Genomic DNA, 11,534 nt, shown 5'->3' with positions numbered 1-11,534 from the left:
GAATTGGCGTAGGCCAATTTATGGAGTCATTTGTGATGGCAAAAATAAGATTTTAGTTTCGACATGTTAACATATTAACTTTCTAGCGTACAGTTTTTTTTCTACATTTACATTAAAAGTTTTAGTAAATAAAAGCTGAAGAATACTCAATTTTGACCAATTTTACTTACCAAAATGCATCGAAAAACAAAAAACGTCAAAAGACACTCAACAAATACACGAAAAAGTAACAGTTCGTGGATATGATTTTTTTTCAAAAATAGTGAAGTTATAGCATTATACAAGTAGGGGTCAAAATTACCCCTAAGAAACATTCTAGAGATAGTCAAGTTGGTTCTTGGAACTGATCCGAAATTCAGAAATTTTTGTTTCAGATAACTTTGGAATTTAAGAAAACCCTTTTTTTTGTAAACATATTCAGCCGTTTTCGAGATATAAAAATCGAAAACTGCGTTGGGGTGAAAATGTCCGCTGCCGAAACAATAGTACCGCCACAACAACAATCACACGAAACGCAAATGATAGGAAAAGGGTGGCTAACAATTAAGAGGTAGGAAAAGAGGAAAGGTACGGTCACACGAGACGAACCTTTGATAGCGAACCTTTCGCACACTATTACAAACGAATGCCAAAAAAAGGTTCGCCGAACCTTTTAGCGTTCACACGTAACGAATCTTTGATGTAGTTTCATTGATAGTTGGTAAGAAATCGAACGGAACATCAAAAAGGTTCGAGGCAAAGGTTCGTGCTATCCACCAAAATTGGTGAACCTTTTCTGCTCGAAAAAGGTTCTCGAACTCTGCTCGATTCACTAACACATTCAAGAAAAGGTTCGCCGAGCGTTCAAATTCGAGCAGGGTTCGTCTCGTGTGACCGTACCTGAACGGATACAATGAAGGGTACAATAGACGAGAACGAAAACTAGTAATGGATAAGTTGTGGTCAAACAGATCACCTACGGCATCGAAGGCATGCTGGGCTCGCGGCCAAGGATCGTTCTGAGCGAACGAGGAGCGGCGGGTGGGGATGAATAAGGGTGGGCGCTCGCGGAGTTGGTAGAACTGTACAGTAAGAGGAAGAGCCGCAAGCAGGGAAAGGGGGTAAATATTAGAGAGAAGGATGTTGGTAATAAGCAAAGAGCGAGCGTTGTTGGCACCGCGCAGGATAGGGAGGAATGGAAGCGCTGTGGTCATTCAAAAGACGCCTTAGCCGAGTGAATTTCCTCTGCACCCTGTCCAACCTAGCCAGCCCCGTGACACCAGCGGGAGACCAGATGTCGCAACCGTAATCCAAGGTTGGACGTACCCAGCACCAATACATTGCCCGCAGGCACAAGTGATCTCGAATCTCGGAAGCCATGCGGGTAATCAGGCTAAAGATCCTATTTCCGCGCTCGATCACAGACTCAAGGTGTGGCGCAAAAGAAAGCCGGTCATCAAGCCACACCCCAAGGTCTTCAACAACCGACACGCGTCGAAGCGGCAAGCCATTCTGGGTATAGTTGTGTATCAGTTTATTCGAAGAACGACTAAATGAGATAACACAACATTTCGGAACACACAGAACAAGGCCATTGGCGGTGCACCAAGTTGAAAAATCTGTGTGGTCTTGATCGACGTGGATGCAAGCCAAACATAAGAAGAGGTTATCGGATATAACTGATGCAGTTAAACCGAACTTTAAAAGAAAAACGACCTCAATACGCGGAGATGCACGACAAAGTCATTCTGCCGAAGGACAACGCGCGGCCTCACGTACCCCACCCGCTCTATTCACCAGACCATGTCCAATCAGATTAATCAGATTAATCATGCATGATCTGAGTGAACAAGAATTCCGATCAATTTCAGCACTATCCCTAATTGTTACAAACAAAAGTAAAAAAATAACAAATTTTAGGAAGTCTCAACAGTGGTTGGGAAGCAACCAAAACTTTAATCTTTTTATTACACCGATTTGTTTGTAACTGAAAGACCCGTTGCCTGTTTTCCACGCTTTTATATAATTTTTTCCATCTATTAAGTTCCTATCTTTGACAGGTGCTTGTTAGAGCGAGTCCGGGTTCGCAGTTCCGGACTGTCTCTAACACTAATATTTTCTGATTCGCTACTCTCAAAGAAGCAGTACACATTACACACATCGTATGATTAACAGTGTTTTATCACTTTATGATAGGCGAGTTTGCTTCAGTCCCTTCGCATGTGAAACGTACATGGAGATCTTTGAAATAATAAATTTAGTATTATTTCAATCGCAAATTTTGTCAACCAACATCTATTCCCATCAAGCACACCACCAATCGATTAAAATATGTTATGCTTCCTTAACAAAAACGTTATTTACTTTTTTTAAATAGTGAATAAAAACACTTTCAGCACACAATTCTATTCAATATGCTATTTTAATACTCTTGCAGACCATTTAAAAAAAATTGAATTGTACAAAAAATGCGCTATGGCGTCAAGGAAAAACAATGTCGATCCGATCTGTGCAACGAAAAAGATCTGTAGTGAAGATCTAGGCATAATATTCACGGATTTCATAGAACGTATTCATCGTTTAATGCTCATTCTAATAAACCTACGGGTAATTACTGATTGTCATGCTTATGGTTGTATGTAAAAAAAGAATGATAAGATAAAATTGTCCATGGTCCCATAATCTTAAGCCACTTGGTTAGAGCTTCATGAATATCGTAGCATACCTATCTGCTAATGACCAAAAATGGACACCGTGACAACATCTTTTAATCTGCCGTGCGTACAGTTTGATGGTGCTCAGACGATAATATTGCGGGTTGGTACAACAGACGAGCCAATGCGAGATTCTATTGCCAGGGATACCATGTTTACCAGAAGCAAAAAGATTTCGTCAGAAAAGAAAATGTTCATAATTATGATGTGAATATAATACCCGCTTAAGGCTAACTGAAACGTTTGTTGAAAGGTGCCGCGATATAAACCTAAATCTAAGAATAAAAGTCTCTTTTGTCTTGTAGGACATGGAGTTTTGTGATCTTACAGATCGTATAGCGTAAAGATGCTTAGGTAGCTAAATTAATCCCGACAGGATTTGTATACATTTTGTTATGTGTATTGTATTATAGATTTATTTTGCATGCATAGTTTCTATTAAGTTTTAGATCGATTTTTCTGTCAGTCTATTTGTTTTCATTTGTTTAATTCGACGGATAACTTTAGACTCCTTTTATGCGTTTACTTAAAAAAGGGTATTGAAAAAGTTAGAGCAAGCACAGCTCGAAAACAATTTACAATAATTTTGATTTGTATATTTGTTTTCCCAGAATAGAATAAACAAAGTATTTTTCTTATACGAAAATATGTTATCCCATCGGATAACGTTACTTTGTGCATTGGTATTTAACCCATATGCATAAACTTGCGAAAAATCGCCCCCATAAAAATAATACATGGGTTATTGATAACCTTTACTATTTGAATAATAAATCAAATATAATCAATAAAAACCTTTTGTCAGAGACGAACGACAACGACGGTAAAAATCTTTCTAACCAAACCAAAAACAGCAAACTAGTCTAAGTATTTATTGGTGAAACTTTATGAAAAACTACCTTTTAAAAAGAAACTGTTTTTTATTTTCAATTTGATTAAAGTTTACTAAGATGTTCCAAGCAAACCAATCTTCACAAACTTACAAGCCTAAATGTGTCGAGCAGATTATATAAAATGAACTTTGTTCCTACAGAAGATGACAGTAATTTAAAAATTTACGAAAGGCATCAGATGCTCGGATTTAATATAGATATAAAAGCAAATCTCTTGATCCAGAATCGTTTTCATTGATGAAGAACTGACATGAAGAAAGCCGTGGACAAAAAATTTGCTTTAAAAAGTGGAGAGATATCGAATGATTTAAAATTATTGACATTAGAGGCTATTGAGTTTCGAGTGCGAGAACATGATGTCTTATTCTAGGATAAGAAATCTCTCGCAATAACACTTGGATTTCTGAAACAATCGTAAGCATACTGATCACCATCAAAACACTATAAAATATATTCAGGGAGAAGGCGAAGTATCACAGTGAAGGCAATTCAATTCTTACGATGGTTTTACAAAGGTACATTGGATTTGTTTTTGTAGCTACCATAATAATGGCTGTTACATTCATTAGTTTAAATTGCGAAAGCAGTAAGAAGCAGCAACTAAACACAGGTAGATATTTATTTCTTAATGTAACATTATTATTTCGACAACACCAACCAAGAGCATGATAATATTAGAATAAACTTGCTTCCCGTGTCAGCCAAAATAATGTATGTTAAGAAAATCATGTTTATTTGTGTAAACCAGTTTAAAAAAGTGAAACTAAATTTGATGTTACTGCTTAATAGATCGTCGCCAAAAAGAGTATCGCAAACTCACGTTCAAATATCAGCAATAAAGTTTCCTGTTACCGATAACTACTTGACAGAAAAAATACAGTTACAGAATCAATTTAGTGTTTAGCAGTAAGACAGTCAAATTATATACCACCAAAAATGACACCCAAACCGGTTCAACCATGTGTCCAACTTTTTTTATATATTCATTTCATATAAATACACACCATGATCATTGTTTGTTAACACGCTCACTGCCATGGCTATCATCATCATTTGCTATTCTTGTGTTAAAATAATTCTGTTCAAACGATCCGCTACAGGTTTGATGATGTTTATCCTGGTTTAAATCGTAATCTAAATCGAAAAGTACACATAAATTCTTTGTTCCCAAAACTGACATGAAGAGAAAAGTAAAATGGGACGCATAAAATAAACCTGCTCGAACGATTATCAATGTTAAAATGAGATGGAGTTTAACTTGAAACTTACATTCTAGTTTTTTATAGCTGGAACATAACTACTAAACCTGTCTTAACTTAGAATGTAATGTTTTTACTTGTTTTTAAAAGTAATTGCTCTGGGAAATTTCTAAAGCCAAGGAAAGCGACACTGCTTTATATTGACACACATGCACTCGAAGCATGTAAAAGTGGCAGGCTCATGTTTATGTCGAACTAGACAGCAAGAAAAGAAAATAAAATTGGAGAGGAAAAGTTGTGCGTACATGAAAATATGTAGCAGCCAGCAACAAATACATGCTCTAGCTTAACGTTGGGTTAAGAAAAATTTGGGATTTGCGATGCGGATTATGTTCCATTTCAGCACGCACGACATTATGCGGGACATTTTTTCCTCATTTTGAACCTATGACTGGTAAGTCATTGAAGCCAGGCCGGGCTTGTATGCTGAGGTGGTATTTTTGGTAATGCGGAAATATCGTGTAACTGACATTGTATTATGTGAAAATTACTTTGCTAAAAGCACTTTTGTGCCTTGGAATGAAAGAGTTCTTCGTAAACATCTCATTTAGTTCGGTGAAACTGGTCACATACATTGTTGATTTTATTTTATTTTTCACAACAAACCAATTAATCCCATAAGCTTTTGTTTGCATGAAAGATTACAAACTCATAAAAAAGGTTTATTAAAGTACAAACGGATTTTTTTAAAAATTTCATTTATTGGAAATATTGTACCTGGATTGCGATTCTCAAACACAATGACTATGGTTACCACGGAAGTAATAAGAAGATACATTTTGTGTTTTGTGCAGGAATCATATTCAAATTTTTTATGTCAACAGGTATGGCTGACTCTATCATTGTTCCACAAATCTACGTTTTAATTCAAAAGATGCCAGTTTAAAAAAAACTAAACAACAACAATAATCTGGTTTATATAAAAATCGATTTGCTTGAATATTCGCTTTGAACTTAAAATCTGCCATTCAGACAAGTGAAACACGGTAAACATAGAAGCCAAATACCGTCGAAATCACTTCCAAGTAGAATTCCATATTTTCCCGATGATCAGTTTTGCCCCGGAATATCTTCTATACAGCATGGCTTTTTGAGTTAGTTTCAGTTGACCAGCGCTTTTTCCTACTAATACAGAAGATTGTGACCTAATTGCATATAAACTAATTTTGTTCAAATGATTCTTGAGCAACACCAACCATATGGCATATTTGATACATTTGGCATATTTGATACATTTTTACCAATATGGCATATTTGATACATTTTTTAGAGGTAAATTCGTTAGCACTTCGAGTTTTCGTGTCTCTGTTGGGTGTAGCCACAATCTACTGGCAAAAAATATCTCCCCAGTTGTACTTGAAAAGTTTCATGGCTTTGTTGCAGGAATTGATGTTGACAACGAATGAATTTCCTTTTAGACAAAATGGCAGGGAAATGTTTGTAATGCGTTGAATTTCGTTTGTAGCATCCTCCCGAAACATTTCACTTGGAAAAGTTATAGGAAAAACTCGCAGTTTTAAGCTTCATACACCTTTCGCAAAATTATAGTTTTCTTTTGGTGTAAAAATTGTCCCAATCGAATATGGATAGCATCGGTTGTTTCAGACAGCGAGTTTAAGTTGGAAATTAAATTAAAAAAGAATGCTCCAAGAAACACAGCAATGACTATATTCGAATTTAAAAAATGACAATATACTACTGCAAATTGGTATCAATGAATATGAAATTCAAACGGTTCTTTAGATAGATAGAATAATAGAATAGAATTGATTGATCGTAGCAGAACAAGGATGAAATCATATCCAATATGGTACTGATTCATTAGTGTTCCCGGAAGGGGGTGCTGCCTGCGATGGATCTTGATTAACAATAGATCCTTTAATGGGGCACAGACAAGATATGTACAGGAAAAATATTTAGTGTTAATATTAGTGGAACACTAGAAATGTGTTGAACATCACTTCGGTGGCTATAGTAAAATTATAAAAATATGAACCCAAGCTCAGCGTTCGTTAAACAAAACTGATTACTTTAGGTACTTTCAATAAATTCCATGTAAGAACTGTACAAAGCTCTTCACGGCATAGTTTGCGTCCGATACCAACTTTGTAGCAAGTTAGATGAGTTCATTTTCTAATCGTAAACAATGCAAGAGACTATGAGGAAGTGTCTAGACAACTTACGTTTTCCAACGGATACAGGAAATTTATAACCCCTAGGAAGCAAACGCAGCCTTTCAGCGGGGTGTTTTACATTTTCCGGAGTAGATAAGCTTCCACCACGAGGCATTTGCTTCTTAAGCAACACAGGTTTCGATGACAACACCAAACGGTTTTTCACTGTGCATTGTTCAGGTCAGATTGCTGCCGGAACTACTTTGGCCGCACACTCAATGCGGAATTTTACGTTGATGGTGGATGATTTATCATGCAGCTCACCATTTGTTATGTCATATTTACGTTAGGAGTCCCGTTCGCGACGGAGAATAATTGCCCCCCGAACGGCATTGCTCTCCGTGCGCCTCTGGGAATATAAAACTTGGTTGGAGCCTATCAGTTATGAGACAATTTCAGTGTGACAGTGCTTTTTCAGTAAAGTGGATAATTTAATATGAAAATATTGTATGCAGCGCCATCGTACACTTTGGTTGACGCGATAGCTGATAGAATACTTGAAGCAAATGTTCAAGCAAAAATTTGCTGCTGACGTTCAATTAGATAATGATTAGCTATCCCAACCTCACTCCTTGTTATTCAGAGAATTTAATATTGCTGTAATAGTACATGTGACCAGAAAACAATAAATCTGCTGTAAAAAAATCTCTTTTCCGTTTACGTCATGCGGTGAAGCCATGTCACATTGTTTTGGTGAAATTAAAAAACTTTTTCCATTCCTAATTAACCTCGCCAATGTTATAATCTGAAATTTCGTTCACTTCAGCATTTGAAAGTAACTCGAAGTATACTTATGGAGAATTCATTATCGTAAACTCTCACCAAGGTAAAACCGAAGATTGAATGCAAATTTCTTTAATGCCAAAGTAATTAAGTTGTTTTTGGAAGATATTTCAAATTTTCTTTAAGCCGTATTAGCGCTGCAGTGGTGCCTCCACAAATTGTTAAAGTTAATTTCACTTGTCAGTAAAAAGCGGGCACAGCTGACCTATAAAAATTCCTCATTGCGTCAACAAGAAAAAAATACCACCTGACTTGGCATGGTCGCGCGGCCAAGAAAAAAAAACATTTTTAAGGCCAAAAACGACCGCACATGAAAAGGCGATGAATCGAACTAGGTATAGTAAGTGCTAATTTTTATGACCAAAGTTTTTGTGATGAAAGTGAAATGGGTGCTCAATATGGTTTGTGGTTTTCTTGGGTTCGAAAAGTCGTAAAACTGTGTGACCATTTTCACCTCCAGCTAAATTACTGTACTGTACATTAGAAGTGAGATGGAAAAAAAGTATGAAATTGCCTCTTTCAAGTTATTTTCGCTACTTCACAAATTTTTAGCGCACCTCCGATTTTTGAATTTATTATTATTAAATTTTTCACCTACACAAAAATAGATTAAAGTTTGTAATAAATCGTCAAATCAAATTTTATAGGCCAGATTGATAGTTCATGTGAATAAATTCCAGATGATGATTGAATGAAATTGAATATTGTTTATAAAGCACTGGCACAATATTACAAATTTAATAGCAGGACCCAGAGTTTGGATTTCAACTTAAACGTTGTAACTTTTGCGAACGACAGCTGGTCCCATTCATAAATATCATTCGTCGGACTAAGTGGTAACAGCTGACACTAACGTTATAAAATTGTATTACCGCCCATAACGAGCCTAAATTTGTTACCACGTTGAAGAATGAAATGTCTGTTTCAAAAATTATTTTTATCAAAAGTTTGCAGAACTTAATGAGCCATCCATCTCCTTAAACTTAACCTATCCCTGACAGCAGTGATCCATTGCTCTGATCTGATGGAAACAATGCGGCAAGGAGAAACGGTAAGCTGGGTCCAACGTTTTAATAATTCAAAAGGTATGATTTTTTTTTTAAATTCAATTGCGTGCTTATGGTCATACGACATTATTTGAAATACACAAATAAATAAAATAAATTAATAAATTGCTCATTTACATCTTAAAATAGACGAACTTATTCTATTCTTTAAAATTGATATTGATTTCTCTGCTTCCAATAAATCTACTGAGTTTCAATTACACGTTGGATGATCGAAGTACTCAAAAGAATTGAAGTGCTGTAATTGTTAAGATTTGCCTTAGTAAATTACCAATATTGCTCTACGAACGTTATATCTTCGATCCAGCTCAAGTACTTCTCCACATTAGTGTACACGCCGGGAAGGCCTTCCGTTCCACATAGCCGGGCGCCAAAGCTGACGACTCCTGCCAAATACCAGATATTCGACACATTCCGCATAAGAGGTCCTCCAGAATCACCGCGGCACGAGTCGGTACCATTTAGTCCACCGACACAAAGCTGCTTATCCGATAGTGTCACGTTGGCAACTTTATAAACCGAGTTACAGACCGTATTGTCCAATCCGGGTATTACTACATGCAGCTGAAGTTCACTTCGCATTGCTGAAAATGGCAAATGTAAAATTATTCTTTTCAAATGTCGATCAATTCTGCATCTCAACCGCTTGTCGAGCGCACCATTTTCCGTTTCACCCCATCCAGTAACGGTGAAGTTATGTTTCACAACGGGAAGCCCCTGTACGTCCGTTTCAAGGGGCAAGCAGATTGGCTTCACGAAAAAGTTGAACGTTACTGCCGTGGCAAGCCTCAGGATGCAGATATCATTCGGCTGAGAATTTTGATTCCTACCGTAATCCGGGTGGGGGATGACCGATTCTATAGCATAGTCATACCGACAGATTTCCTCTTCATCAATGTAAGTACAATTTTCGTTGCTGGTCGTGTTGAACTCATTGAAGCGGGCGAAAAGACTGCAAGCGTACAGAAAGGATAGCAGTGTGTTGTTTTATATTTCATAAAACGATCTGTAATGATTCTACTCACAGCTGCCACTGTGGTTTGCCGGTGGTACAGTGGGCAGCCGTTATCACGTATAGTTCGCTGATAAGCGATCCACCACATTTCGGCACCGGGCGATTGATTCCGACGTCATAAAACAAAAGGGCGGCCCACGGGAATTCTCCTCGCTGTGTTGTAATGCCATCGTAAATTCTATTCGAGAATTCATTTTTGCAGTGAACATTTTCAAACGTTGGACAACATACCTGGTAGGAAAACAATATCAGTTAATTTCACACAAAATTAAATCTTCGCAACACTCACTACCGCTTCCCATGCTTTGACCTAGCATGATGGTAATAACGACAGATTTTATGCTTACCAGTGGAAAAGGTTTTTTACCATGAATTTTCATCTCACCACACTTCAATGAGTTCAAGTATTCCTCGTCGTAGGCCGAAAAGTCTGGCTTGGAGAAAATCTTTTTTACATAAGAACAGTTTCTCACCAACTCACAAGTACCAAATGCGCCGAAGGGTGTTTCACAGAATTCACCGTTGTTGAGCCATCTGTTTGCACCGTCCACTACCATTGAAGATACGACAAATATGAAACAAATGAACTTGCACATTGCGCAACTTGCGACTTTATGAAGAAGACACGTTCGTTGAATCGGCGCAGACCGTCAGTACACTGAATTTGCTACCAAAATCGGATCGCATCAATCTCCCGCTCCTAGTGTTAATGTTTTCGTACTGACTTGATGATAATAATAGCTCCGCGGTCATTCGCAGGATGCATCAATCTGACCAACGCGCATCATAAGCCAGCTTGCGAAGCTGTAATATCAAGAACTCAGAGTTTCCGCTGAAACAGACGATGGTGCAAAACCAACACATGCTTACATAGAAACCGTAAGCAGTGTTTTGATTTCATTTAGAAGGGAGCTATCGCATACGGAACTAAGGTGGTGGGGTTCCCTTGACAGGGAATGCCCCACGATAAGAACGCGAGATGGTTTCCTCTTTAAACACACTGCTAAACGTTTTTGAGCAGCTGTTTTCTTCAAATCTCTCTTATGACAACAACTATCTCTGATTCACTGTAGCTAGTAGAGGACATTTTGGTTTTTTATGCTTCCTTTGCGCTGTTTATGATTGTCAAACTGAAAGCCCAGAATTTAAAATGCTAAGGAAAGAGTTCTTAAGAGAATTATTGAATACGACAGTGCACTAGTTTAGTGATTAACTGATAAATTCTAATGTAAATTTTTCACAGAGTTTGAGGAGATAAAGTATGCAAATTAATAGTTGAATTTCAACTTAAGCACTGGTACTTGGGGGCATTTGACGAGAGGTAGTGATAGATGATAATGATGTTTTGCTCCGGCTTTCAAATCAACAGGCTGGCTCCTCTCTGTTCCGCACTCAGTGTGTCGTGTCGTTAAGTCATCGCATTCGTATCAAGTTAAATAATTGCTAGAAATGAACCTTGGTTATAGGTAAACCTATGGTTCAAATTATTGTTAAATTATGAATTTTCATTTAAAATTTACTGTCAATTAGAAACAATCTTAATAGATTCAGATTTGAATTCAAGATTGGTTGAAAATGTTGATTCGACTCCGTAAAAAACTTACATGATGCTGATTTTTTTAAATTTATGAATATGTTTCAGGAAATATT

The 11,534-nt window shown here is 37.1% G+C and overlaps 1 protein-coding gene across 1 annotated transcript; it reads right to left on the bottom strand.

Moving 5' to 3' along the window:
- Positions 1-9,136: 9,136 nt before the first annotated feature.
- Positions 9,137-10,480, bottom strand: LOC131264684 (CLIP domain-containing serine protease B15-like). The gene is made up of 4 exons (XM_058266954.1): positions 10,232-10,480; positions 9,895-10,115; positions 9,529-9,821; positions 9,137-9,453 (listed from the first exon to the last, which is right to left on the bottom strand). The coding sequence occupies exons 1-4, from the start codon at positions 10,478-10,480 to the stop codon at positions 9,137-9,139; spliced, it is 1,080 nt and encodes a 359-aa protein (XP_058122937.1).
- Positions 10,481-11,534: the final 1,054 nt, after the last annotated feature.

This window comes from Anopheles coustani, chromosome 2, assembly GCF_943734705.1.
Source record: "Anopheles coustani chromosome 2, idAnoCousDA_361_x.2, whole genome shotgun sequence".
NCBI classification, from domain to species: Eukaryota; Metazoa; Arthropoda; class Insecta; order Diptera; family Culicidae; genus Anopheles; species Anopheles coustani.
This window is presented reverse-complemented; position numbering and strand designations above follow the sequence as displayed.

What these genes read in the sequence shown, in the direction of transcription:
- LOC131264684 (XM_058266954.1), bottom strand. Translation starts at nt 10,480, where the DNA reads ATGTGCAAGTTCATTTGTTTCATATTTGTCGTATCTTCAATGGTAGTG. An exon ending in GTAAAAAACCTTTTCCACTG is followed by an intron (nt 10,116 to 10,231) that starts GTAAGCATAAAA and finishes TTTTCCTACCAG; the next exon opens with GTATGTTGTCCAACGTTTGA. An exon ending in GGCAAACCACAGTGGCAGCT is followed by an intron (nt 9,822 to 9,894) that starts GTGAGTAGAATC and finishes GTACGCTTGCAG; the next exon opens with TCTTTTCGCCCGCTTCAATG.